Source organism: Pinus tabuliformis, chromosome J (assembly GCF_031772625.1).
Source record: "Pinus tabuliformis cultivar Carrire ecotype Pingquan chromosome J, CPIR1, whole genome shotgun sequence".
NCBI classification, from domain to species: Eukaryota; Viridiplantae; Streptophyta; class Pinopsida; order Pinales; family Pinaceae; genus Pinus; species Pinus tabuliformis.
Window position 1 is genome coordinate 909095487 of NC_142295.1, and position 13695 is coordinate 909109181.

Consider the following 13695-nt stretch of genomic DNA (forward strand, 5'->3'; position numbering starts at 1 on the left):
TTCCTCTGGTTCTTCTATTAATGGGATATGGGAAAGAGGTTCTTCTTCTTCTTCTTCACAAGGTATTCCTAATTCTTCAACTAAAATGTGCTCCCCTGTGGAGGTGAAAAAGGTTACTCTTGCTGTTGGAGACCCAAAATTTTTCTCCTCTAGGACTACCTTGGTAGATGAAGTAGGAGATTCTTTTGATTGGGTTTCTGCCCTTGGAATTTCACGGTTTCTATGGCTGGGAGTATGAGCTTGAGGTGGAGGTGTATCTCTTCTTGTTCTTGGTGAAGTAGGTGGTGTTGTAGGAATTGAACTCCCGCCTCTAGCTATAAATCTACCCCTAGAGTCTCTTTCTCTATGCATATCATTTTCTTTTTGAATGTAAGAGATAAGGTTTCCTAGTTACACTTCCCCGGCAATGGCACCAAAATGTTTAGTCAATTTAGTGTCCTAAATTTCTTTGCATAAATTATCAACCAAGGCTCGTAAGCTGATGAAGTGTAGTGCACTGTATGTGCTAGTTAACCCTTCTTACTTCGTTGTTTTGTATTTTATATTGTTTTGGGGGTTTCTATTCTTTGATTCCTAATGATGTACAATTTTAACTATGAGAAACTAAATCTAAATTTCCTAAAGGTGAACCAAGAGCTTAAAACTAGTCAAAATCTAAGTTAAAAGAAGGAAAAACAGAGCATCTATCCTATCTTCTCATCTAATCCTAGTTCATGAATAATTCTTAAAACTAGAAGGTAAAATTGTAAGTCATGTTGGAATAAATACAGAGAATGAAATTAATTGAAGTACTTCTAGTTACTCTAACCTTCAATTTTGAAAGATAACCTATTGGACACAGATTGTCATTGATGTCAATATGGCAATATTCGAGGAGCAGATAGAGACGAGAGGAGCAGACAGAGCCGAAGAAGAGGAGCACACAGAGCCATCGGAGCAGGTGGAGAGCGAAGCAGGGGAGCTCTGCGATTCTTTTTTGGTGGGAAGCTGAAGCTGCTTATTCGCGTTTTTGATTCAGGAATACTTGGTTTTTAGAAAACCATGGGTAAAGAGAAGACCCACATCAATATTGTGGTCATAGGACATGTCAACTCTGGCAAGTCCACCACTACCGGTCATCTTATTTACAAGCTTGGCGGTATCGACAAGCGTGTGATCGAGCGTTTTGAGAAGGAAGCTGCGGAAATGAACAAAAGGTCATTCAAGTATGCCTGGGTTCTTGACAAGCTTAAGGCTGAGCGCAAGTGTGGTATTACTATTGACATTGCTCTCTGGAAGTTTGAGACAACCAAGTATTACTGTACCGTCATTGATGCACCAGGCCATCGTGACTTTATCAAGAACATGATTACGGGTACATCACAGGCCGATTGTGCTATTTTGATTATTGATTCTACCACCGAAGGTTTTGAAGCGGGTATTTCGAAGGATGGACGGCAGATACAGCACGATGGGAAGATCCAACAGTCACGGGTGATAAAGATGCATGCAGGTTAACGAGAGGGATGCGGGCCGTCGGATCAGGGCGCGATGGATCCAACGGTGATCGGGAGCGGAAGTCGCGCGGAGGTTAACGGTTGGGGAACAGGCGGTTTCGCGGGCGGGCGGTATTCCCCGCACCGCCTTTGAGCCCAAGGCGGTTTCCATATATGGCTGCGCGATCCAGTTAATGCACGACACGTGGCTGAAGTGACGGGCGCGAAACCGTCGCGATCGCGCGTTAACGCGTGAGCACTTAACAAAAGCGGGAGGCGCGATCACCGTTAGATCAAGCGGTGAATGTAATCAACGGCAGGGATACGAACATAGTTTAATCGTGCGGTAAACATAGCAGAGACTGTCGGATCGTGGGCGATCGACGGTGGAGATCAAGGCGGATGTGAAGGGGAAATATTACGTTGGGGTGCAGCGATCAACGAAAAAAAGGAGGCAGTTTATATACACACACATATATATATATATATATATATATATATATATATATATATATATATATATATATGCGAAGAATACTTGATTGGAGGAGAAACACACACACACACACACACATATATTTTAACATTATCCATCGGTGGCCAAAACCTTACATACATGCGTTTAACACGATCAGAGGCGAAAAGCGGACTGGAACATATATGCACAGGAGGCTGTGGATGCCTGTTATCATTGAAAAAACGGGCCTGGATTACAATTTTTAACACACAATGACCGTAAAGCCAAGAAGTTGAATGGAAAGCCAGCACAGAGGAAGTCACAACGATCAAGGAGGGAAGCTGAAAGATCAAGTGAGTCAGAGAAACGACAGTGACTGAGGAGGAAGCCTAAGAGACGGTGTAAGCGGAAACGAATGGACAAAGGCATGGGAATGTATAAAACAATAGAAACAAAGAACTGTTGGCGCTGTAATGGTGGTGAAGAACCCGAGGGTGAGAAAGAAGAAGCAGCAGAGGTAGGAGAGCAGGAGTGAGACAACCTCAGATGAATAGAGTGCAACAACATACCTGTTTATACCAAGGTTGGGTTGGAGCCCAAGAGGTTGGAGCCTCAGAACTGAACAGGACTGAAGTCATTGGGGTAGGTGCTCCTAAGTGTAGAACCACTACAAAACAGAGTTGGTGCTCTGGAGGTTGGAGCCTCACTGAAGTCCAAGTTGGAGCTTGGAAACTATTCACAATCAAATTTATACTTATATTGTATTTATTTCTTTACACTGTCTTGAGTTTTAATAAAAGCTTTAAATTCAACTGTTGATTTCTGTGTTCTGTGTATACATATACATATCTATATAGGCTGTTGGCAATCACTAGAACAATTAAAAAAATAAATAGTAAGAAATACTGATTCACCCCCCCCTCAGTATTTTCAACAATTGGTATCAGAGCAGGCTTCTTCATACTAGCCTAACAGCTTGAATAAGGATCTGCAGCCATGATGAGAAACCACGAAGCATCAGGAAGACCTCCTTTTTTCGATGGCACTGAATTTGGTTTCTGGAAGAAAAGAATTACTTACTACTTAATGTCTGTTGGACCTGAAGTCTGGCATTTTGTTCAAAATGAATACAAAACTACTTCCACTCTTCCAACAGACCAAGACGAGAGGAAAGCCTACATCGCAAATGCAAAGGCCATGAACTCCATCACTAGTGGAACCACTGATTCCGAGTTTACAAAAATCATGCACTATACCTCGGCCAAAGAAATGTGGGAGAAGCTAGTTGGCTTGTACAATGGAGACTCAAAAGTCACAAAGGCAAAGCTTCAAACTCACAAAAGACAATTTGAAAGTTTGAGGATGGAAGATGAAGAAGATATTGCAGCATACCTCCTCTGAGTAGCTAAAGTGGTAAATTCCCTTAAAGGATTGGATGAAAAAGTTGAAGAAAGTACCATTGTTCAAAAGGTATTAAGGTCTCTTCCAGACAGGTTTGACTCCAAAATAAGCGCTATAGAAGAAGCAAAGGATCTAGATACCCTCAAAATGGATGAACTCCATGGAATCCTCACTGCCTATGAAATGAGGAAAGGTGGCCCAAGCTCCAAAGATGTAACATTCAAGGCCTCAAGGTCAAAGAAGGGGAAAGAAAGGAATCACTGTAGTGATGAGTTAGATGTGGAATCCGAATTGGCTCAATTTGTACGAAAGCTGAAGAAAGGATATAAACTTAAAGGCAAGTATCCTCTTATCTATTTTCAATGTGGTAAAATAGGTCATTATGCACCAAAATGTCCTCATAAACATGACATCGATGATGAAGGAAATTCTAAAAGAATGGCACATAAAAAGAAAGGGTTCAATAAGAAAAACTTCTTCTCCAAGCAAGATGAGTTTGATGAGGATGAGTTTATGGTCATCAAAAGGAAATTAGATGAGGAAAGCGATCATGATGAAAGCCAAGAAGCATTATTCATGGCACTCGCAGATGATGATGACTCAGGGTTGGAAGGAAATGTAGATGAACTGTTAATAAGTGCCATTGAAGAAAATGAGAAACTACAGAACAAAATCATTTCTCTCAAAGTGGAAAACGAGGAAATAAGAAGGAGACAAGATCTCTTGGAAGCAAAGCTTAAAGAAGAGGAAGAGACTTGTGAAGAATGTGAGACCGAAATAGTGTCTCTGAGAAAGGAGTTGGAGCAAATTAAAAAGGGCTGTAAAAGCTCTCAAATACTTGAGACTATTCTGAAAAATCAAAAACCTCAACATGACAAGTCTGGAATAGGTTTCAAAGGAGAATCCTCAAGCACTAAGAATAATGCGAAAAGCTATGTCGATGCACTTTCCTGCAATCCAAAAGATGAAAAGTGCACCCCAGATCCCAAGAATGAAGAGAGAATTACTCCAAAGAAGAATGTGGAGTCGAATCATGGACACTACAGCAAATACAAACCTGTACTCCACCAAGGGCCCATCGCAAATCCAAAGAACGAGGGAGGAGTAATTCCCAGGAAGGAAATCGACTCAAACCGTGGTTGCTTCAACAAGTACAAAACCATCTTTCTTGGACACTGCTTTCACTGTAAAAACTTTGGTCATCAAGCCAGACATTGTATGGCTCGCAGAAGTGAAAAGACAAAGCTAAAGGATAGAATAATCAACTCATATGCCCCCAAAAGGCAGGGACAAATCAAAACCTTTAATTCATTTGATCCCTTGACCAAATTTGATCTGATTTTCTCTTTTTGATACAATAATGGACACTATGAACAAGACTGCCCACTCAAAGGAAGAAAGACAAGTAGCAAGAACTCCAGCATGAACAAATGCAGCCTGGCTCTATATGCTCAAAATAATGGAAACCAGTGGTTTATAGATAGTGTGTGCTCCAGACACATGACGGGAGACAACAGGAAGCTTGTCTCACTGAGCAAAAAGGAAGGGAATGTGTCCTTTGGAAGCGGATCTGGCAGAATTGCAGGAAAAGGAACAGTTACGTTGATCAATGGAAAGGGAAAAGCTCAAGATGCTCTGCTGGTTGATGGACTCAAACACAACCTCTTGAGTGTCAGCCAAATCTGTGATCAAGGACATAAGGTTGTTTTCAGCACCAAAGACTGTGAAATAAGGAACTCTGCCTCAGGGAAACTTGTGGCAAAAGGGGTGAGGACACCAGACAACATTTACATTATGAACAAGATTCAAGAAAATAAATGCTACCTGAGTCAGACAGATGAGAGTTGGCTGTGGCACAAGCGACTTGGACATACAAGCTTTGAAAATCTGATCAATATCAGCAAGATCAAAGTTGTACGAGACATGCCAAGGCTGCTTAAACCGAATCAAGCAGTCTGTGGTCCACGTTGATCCAGGTGGATGTTGGTGGCCACCCACCTATCCCATTTGGACCCCCACAACTGTCTCTTTCAGTCTTTTCAGTTTCCTAAATTGTAGCACAGTTTACTATTTTTAGTAGTTTTCCGGGTCCTGAACTTCCGGAGCCGTTTTGAGGCCCTAAACGACGTTTTTTGGGAAATCTGGGGCAACATGGGTCCATTCATTTTGCCTCCCAAAGTTGTAGTGCTCGGATAGATCTTTCTAACGAGCTATTGTACGCATCAAATGGGGATCATATGCCAAAGTTACGACCCCAGGAAATTGATGTACCAATTTACCCAAACGGGGCCCACAATTTGGCGTTTCATCTTCTAGGGTTAGATTTCAGAATGTTAAGGGTTTTCCATTATTTCTCAACAATAAATAGGCCTTCGAGCCTCATTGTAAGACAGTTCAGAGGCATGTAGCCACCACATCTCTTCTCAGAGATAAGCTACCATTGCCCTAGCTGGTTTATTTCCATTTCTGGTTGTAAGCATATTTCAGTATTTTCCATTAATGAAATGAAGTATTATTTCCGCTGCATCTTTGTGTATATGGTTATCTCTATATTTTGTTGTGTTCCTGTTTAAATCTGGATCACATGTCAACATGGAAAGCAGACCAGAATCAGCCACAAGACAAAGGAACACCCTACATCGAAGCCCTTAGAGATCATCCATGCTGACGTATGTGGGCCAACTAGAAATCAAGCACTCCAAGGAGAAAGGTACTTTGTGTTATTTGTTGATGATTATACTAGAATGATGTGGATATATTTCATAAAGTATAAATCTAAAACTTTTGAGTGTTTCAAGAATCTAAAAGCCCTTGTAGAAAATGAAAAAGATTCAAAAATTAAGTGCCTCAGAATAGACAAAGGAGGAGAATTCACATCAAACGAGTTTAGTGAGTTTTGTAATATTCATGGAATTAAAAGGGAATTCTTGGCTGCCAAAACACCTCAACAAAATGGGGTAGTTGAAAGAAGAAACTGAACAGTCCAAGAAATGGCAAGAACTATGCTATTAGCAGCAGACTTACAGCCTAGATTCTAGAGAGAAGTAGTAGGGACAACTGTCTACACACTGAATCGAACTCAATTAAGACCAAATTGTGATAAAACTCCTTATAAGCTATGGAAAGGAAGACCCGCTTCGGTGAAGTACTTCAAGATCTTTGGAAGCAAGTTCACCAGGAAAGTTTGATTCTCAAGTTGATGAAGGGATATTTCTTGGATACTCTATACGGAGCAAGGCTTACAAGTGCTACAATTATCGACTGAAGAAAATAGTGGAAAACATTGATGTAAAGGTTGATGAAGATCTTCTAGTAAAGGAAATTGAAGAACATGAAGATGACTCTCTCATTGAAGAAGAAGAACCTAAAGAAAAAGAAATAGATGAGGAAGAAGAAGAAGAAGAAGAGGAAAGAGAACCACCTAATACCCCTTCTAAGACGAAGTATGTCCAAAGACACCATCCAGAAGAGCAGATCATTGGTGATAAAGATGAAGGTGTGCAGACCCAAAGAAGGATAACAATTACACCCAAGAGAAAAGTCATTGCCCTCCTATCTATGATAGAACCAGAAACATTTGTAGAAGCAAGTAAGGATCCTCATTGGGTAAAAGCCATGGAAGAAGAAATGACCCAAATTGAGAAGAACAAGACATGGGAGTTAGTACCTCATCCAAAGGACAAAAACATAATAGGAACCAAATGGGTGTTCAAAAATAAAATGAATGAGGAAGGAAAGGTTATCAGAAACAAGGCAAGACTTGCCTGCAAAGGCTATTCACAAATTGAAGGAATTGACTTTGAAGAGACATTTGCACCAGTGGCCCGTATGGAAGCTATCAGGATGTTCTTGGCATTTGCTTGCTCAAAAGGATTCAAAATCTATCAAATGGACGTGAAATCAGCATTTCTAAATGGGGAACTCGAGGAGGAAGTCTACATGGAGCAGCCATAAGGTTTTGATCTAACAGTAAGAAAGGACTTAGTTTGTAAGCTGAAAAAGGCTTTATATGGGTTGAAACAAGCTCCTAGAGCTTGGTATGCAAGACCAGATCACTATCTACAACAACAAGGCTTCAAAAAGGGAGTGGCTGGAAGCAATCTATACATAAAGACAGATCAAGGTAAGTTACTAGTTGCTCTTGTTTATGTCGATGATCTGATTTTTGATAGTAATAATGATGAAATGAGGCATGAATTTTCTCAAAACATGTCAAAAGAGTTTGAGATGTCAATGATAGGAGAGCTGTCCCACTTCCTTGGACTTCAAATAACTCAAACTAGAGCAGGATTGTGTATATCTCAAACCAAATACCTAAAAGACATGCTCAAAAAATATGGAATGGAGGATTGTGCACCCATGAGCACACCTATGACCACAAACTGCAAACTGAGCAAAGATGACGACTCCCCTCTAGTAGATGCAACTCATTACAGGTCATTGGAGCCCTTCTATACTTAATAGCTACACGACTAGACATAATGCATGCAGTAGGAATGGTGGGAAGATTTCAATATGCTCCCAAACAATCCCATTATTAGCTGTAAAAAGAATTCTCAGATATCTGAAGGGAACTTCTGATTTCGGTCTTTGGTACCCAAAGGACTCAACACTGACTGTAACTGCACACACCGATGCTGATTGGGCTGGAAGCATAGATGAGCGGAAAAGCACTAGTGGAAATGCATTCTTCCTAGGAGACTGTTTGGTATCCTAGCTCAGCAAAAAACAGTCATCCATATCATTATCCACAGCCGAAGCTGAGTATATTACTGCAGCAGATTGTTGTTCTCAAATACTATGGATGAAGGAAGCTTTAGAAGATCTCGACATATGTACAGATCAACCAATTTTCGTCTATTGTGACAACACAAGTGCTATCAGTCTCAGCAAAAATCCTGTGATGCACTCAAGAACCAAACACATACCAATCAAGTATCATTTCCTTCGTGAACAAGTAGTTGAACAAAACATCATCTTGGAATATATCAGTACTAAGGAGCAGATAGCTGATATTTTCACAAAACCTCTTCCTCGAGAAGCATTCGAACATCTGCATCAAAAGATGGGGGTTATTTCTTTATCATGACTCAAGTTCATTCATAAAGATGTAGCAGGACAGGGGGAGCAGTTTGACAGGGGGAGTCCATATGCATCCCTTTTCCATTGATGTCAAAAGGGGAGAAAGCAGAAGAATATTGCCATCAATAACAAAGGGGGAGATTGTTGGACACAGATTGTCATTGATGTCAATATGGCAATATTTGAGGAGCAGATAGAGACGAGAGGAGCAGACGGAGCCAAAAAAGAGGAGCACACAGAGCCATCGGAGTAGGTGGAGAGCGAAGCAGGGGAGCTTTGCGATTCTTTTTTGGTGGGAAGCTGAAGCTGCTTATTCGCGTTTTTGATTCAGGAATACTTGGTTTTTAGAAAACCATGGGTAAAGAGAAGACCCACATCAATATTGTGGTCATAGGACATGTCGAATCTGACAAGTCCACCACTACCGGTGATCTTATTTACAAGCTTGGCGGTATCGACAAGCGTGTGATCGAGTGTTTTGAGAAGGAAGCTGCGAAAATGAACAAAAGTTCATTCAAGTATGCTTGGGTTCTTGACAAGCTTAAGGCTAAGCGCGAGTGTGGTATTACTATTAACATTGCTCTATGGAAGTTTGAGACAACCAAGTATTACTGTACCGTTATTGATGCACCAGGCCATCATGACTTTATCAAGAACATGATTACGAGTACATCACAGGCCGATTGTGCTGTTTTGATTATTGATTCTACCACCGAAGGTTTTGAAGCAGGTATTTCGAAGGATGGACGACAGATAGAGCATGACGGGCAGATCCAACAGTCGCGGGCGATAAAGATGCACGTAGGTTAACGAGAGTGATGCGGGCCGTTGGATCAGGGCGCGGTGGATCCAACAGTAATCGAGAGCGGAATTCACGGACGTTAACAGCCGGGGGACAGGTAATTTAGCGGGCGGGCGGTATTCCCCGCACCGCCTTTGGGCCCAAGGCGGGTTCCGTATATGGCCGCGCGATCCAGTTAATGCACGAGACGTGGCTGAAGTGACGGGCACGAAACCGCCACAATCACGTGTTAACGCGTGAGCACTTAACAAAAGCGGGAGGTGCGATCACCGTTAGATCAAGCAGTGAATGTAATCAACGACAGGGATACGAACAGGGTTTAATCGTGCGGTAAACATAGCGGAGACCGTCAGATCATGGGCGATCGACGGTGGAGATCAAGGTGGATGTGACAGGGAAATATTACGTTGGGGTGCAGCGATCAACGAAAAAAAAAGGCAATTTATATATATATATATATATATATATATATATATAGATATATGCGCAGAATACGTGATTGGAGGAGAAACAGACACAGACACTGACACACACACACACACACACACACACACACATATATATTTTAACACTATCCATCGGCGGCCAAAGCCTTACATACTTGCGTTTAACATGGTCGGAGGTGAAAAGCAGACTAGAACATATATGCACAAGAGGTTGTGGATGCCTGTTATCATTGAAAAAACGGGCCTGGATTACAGTTTTTAACACATTGATCGTAAAGCCAAGAAGTTGAATGAAAAGCTAGCACAGAGGAAGTCACAGCGATCAAGGAGGGAAGATGAAAGATCAAGCAAGTCAGAGGAAATGACAACGACTGAGGAGGAAGCCTAAGAGACGGTGTAAGCGGAAACGAATGGACAAAGGCATGGGAATGTATAAAACAGTAGAAACAGAGAACTGTTGGTGCTATAATGGTGGTGAAGAACCCGAGGGTGAGAAAGCAGAAGCAGCAGAGGTGGGAGAGCAGGAGTGAGACAACCTCAGCTGAATAGAGTGCAGCAACATACCTATTTATACCAAGGTTGGGTTGGAGCCCAAGAGGTTGGAGCCTTAGAACTGAACAGGACTAAAGTCATTGGGGTAGGTGCTCCTAAGTGTAGAACCACTGCAAAACAGAGTTGGTGCTTTGGAGGTTGGAGCCTCACTGAAGTCCAAGTTGGAGCTTGGCAACTATTCACAATCAGATTTATACTTATATTGTATTTATTTATTTGCACTGTCTTGAGTTTTAATAAAAGCTTTAAATTCAACTGTTGATTTCTGTGTTCTGTGTATACATATACATATCTATATAGATTGTTGGCAATCACTAGAACAATTAAAAAAATAAATAGTAAGAAATACTGATTCACTCCCCCCCCTCTTAGTATTTCCAACATAACCTCCTTGAGATGGAATTCAAGCAACTTTTGTACTTCATGATCTAGAAAAAAAACTAAATAAAAACATGTAGAAGGTAACTGATTGGTTTCAACCCTTATGTAAAGTGAATGTTCAATCATTTAGTTTAGGATGGATATCAACTTGAAATAGTGACCAGAAACATTCATTAATATAGTGCATTGACGACCTGAACTAAGAAATAAATAACAAAAATAGTGAGTAAGCTAATCAATAGTGCATCCTCGTTACTTTCCATCTTACTTCGTTTAGAAACAAAGTCATTTTATTTATGAAATGGATTGGGGAGACAAGATTGCACAATTAAATTCTAACATTATGCTATTGATTAAAACTAAAAGAAATCAAACTACAAGAAATCCTAAGTTATAAACACTACTAAAAGTAAATGAGGAATTTAAAAATGAACAGAAAGAAGAAAACAAATGAAAAGAAAACCTCCTTTAGTGCAGGGGCCCTCTACAACTGACTAGGTTGAGCTACTAACTTAATTCAAAATGCTCCTTCAAATGATCATCAACCAACACACGACTTTGTATTATAAAACAGGAACAAAAGTCCAAAATTACAGAGCTGATAAGTTTAAACTTAATACATCAAAAACTTCGAACTCCCTCTAGTTCTGTTCAACTGGTATTTAAAAGAAAATATTCATAACTATCTTTTAAGGAAAATTAGCTATAGGTGGTCTACACGTATTACAACCAGTTTGCGTAAATGTTTGATCAGCTATAGGTGACTTGAATTTGAACAAGGCGGTTGCACAAAACCGTTGACATAGGTGGTTGATCCGAGTTAATGCTTCAACAGATCTGTTGGATTTATTAATTAACCACGAAAGGGTAGACAAAGAGTCCTATTGCTTCTGGGTTTCATACGTTTGACTCCACCTTTGACTGTGGTCTTGAGCTGGCTTTTTTATCGATCTGGGCTGGGTGACTAGGATAGGATCCATGTCGAGACGATTCCAGAGATGCCCATGTGGCCGGTTTCTTTGTTTGACACCTGTAACCTGTTCAACCATGGAAGTAGCTACGGAACACACAGTTAGCTATAGAATAGGTTGCGTTCCATAGCTAATTTGCAAAAACTTATTTCAAATAGCAAAAACATAAAAGTATAACATGTCAATCATTTAATGTCCTCCTTGAGACAAAATCTATCATTTATCAGTGATGGGGATCTGTCTTTTATGGAAAACAAGAGAAAGAAGTGAGAAAAGTTGTCAAGGAGAGAGTAATTCTGAGGTCCAACAACATAACAGAGCATCTTAGAGGTGAAAATATGGAAATTTCTAACCCTCCAAGAGCATATGGTATGTGTGGCCGAATTCTGGGTCCCTTTTGTAGAGAAGTGGCCAATTAGAAGTCTCATGCCCACAAGGGTTGAGCACGGTGGTTAACGCCATGATCGGTGGTCAACTGAGGTAGTCTGCAACATTATTGGTGTTGCCCTTCTTGTACTTGATATTCAAATGGAATTGTTGCAGGTATGTGGACCGCTTTTGATGGTGATCATTTTTCAACTTCTCTTGTGTCTTATGATCTGCAAGGGTCGGTGGTCTATGTGGATGACAGTGTCCTTCCCCAAAATGTAATGTTTCCATTGTCGGCAGGCCTACACAATGGAATACATATCTTTGTCATAAGTGGGATACTTCTGTACTGCGTCTGAAAGTGTCTCACTGTGATATGCCACTAGATGCCCCTGTTGAGTAAGGACTGCCCCAATAGCATAGTCAGAGGCATCTATCTTGATCTCAAATGGTTGTTGCAAGTCTAGTAATGTGAGCATTGGTGTAGAGCAGAGGCAATGTTTCAACTCTGCGAATGCCTTCTGTTGAGATTCAGACCAAAATAATTTTTCTTTCTCTCCTCCCTTGGTGACTTGACTCAAGGGCCAAGTGATATGAGAGAACCCTAACACGAACCTGCGGTAGAAATTGGCAAGACCCAGAAATCTGTGGAGCTCTGTCAGAGTGGTTGGGGTTGGCCAATCCCGAATGACTTGGATCTTGGTTGGATCCACATGCACCTCTCGTTCATTAATAATGTATCCCAGATACTAATCTTGGGTCATGCCAAAAGTGCATTTCTCCAAATTGGCACACAGCTTGTGTTGCCGCAATGTTTGGAGAACCTGTCGGATGTGGTGGAGGTGCTCTTCCCAACTTTGCCTGAAGATCAGGATGTCATTCAAGTATACCACTACAAATGAGTTGGTGAATGGCTGCAAGATGTCATCCATCAACCTCATGAATGTTACAGGAGCATTCGTCAACATAAAAGGCATAACCAACCATTCGAAAAGGCCCTCCTTGGATTTGAAGGCAGTCTTCCACACATAAGAGGGTTTGATTGGTACCTGGTGATATCCATACTTCAAGTACATCTTACTAAAATATTTTTCCCCTTGAGTTGGTCTAGAAGGTCATCAATCCGTGGGGTCGGGTACCTATTCCGGATAGTGATCTTGTTCAGTGCCCGATAGTCAATACAGAGTTTCCAAGTCCCATCCTTCTTCTGTAACAATATGATCGGCCTCCCACAAGGTGATGAACTCATCTAGATGTGACCTTTCTACACCAGCTCCTAAATTTTTATCTTGATTTCATTGTTCTCCAGAACGAAGCACTGATAGATTGGTCCATTGGGCAACAACGCACCTAGGGTCAGATCGATGGAGTGCTTGACCTAATAGTGTAGAGGCACCCCTGCAGGGGAGGTGAAGATGTTGTTGTACTCCTCGACGACCTTGTCCATCTATTGTTTTCATGCAGAGGAGCCATGTCTGGAGGTCATGGCCACTGTCTTCTTCTTTCCTTGAGGGCGTATGATCATGAAAACAAATTTCCCAGTTTTGGAAATGAGCTTACTGCATTGTTTTGTAGTAACTAGAGAGATGGTGGTAGGCGGTGCTACCTCTGGTATCCTATACAAATTATTTCCCAAGGTAACATTAACAACGCGAGGCCTTGACTCATATACAGTATGTCGCTTCTACAAGTATGGTTATCCTAATAATACATCACAAACATCAAGGGGATCAACATCACATAATACCTCATTCGTGAA

At 41.2% G+C, this 13695-nt stretch overlaps 1 protein-coding gene and 2 pseudogenes across 1 annotated transcript in view; all 3 read left to right on the top strand.

The window, feature by feature from the left end:
• The first annotated feature begins 946 nt into the window (after positions 1 to 946).
• On the top strand, positions 947 to 1497 carry LOC149229683 (elongation factor 1-alpha pseudogene; annotated as a pseudogene).
• Positions 1498 to 8698: 7201 nt separating this feature from the next.
• LOC149229684 (elongation factor 1-alpha pseudogene) lies at positions 8699 to 9225 on the top strand (annotated as a pseudogene).
• An 8-nt stretch (positions 9226 to 9233) lies between these two features.
• The window catches only part of LOC149229685 (SUPPRESSOR OF ABI3-5-like), a 70187-nt gene continuing 65725 nt past the window's right edge, over positions 9234 to 13695 (top strand). Inside the window, exon 1 of the mRNA XM_089381104.1 lies at positions 9234 to 9314. Within this exon, the coding sequence (XP_089237230.1) occupies positions 9234 to 9314 (81 nt within the window). The remainder of the gene's footprint in view (positions 9315 to 13695) is intronic.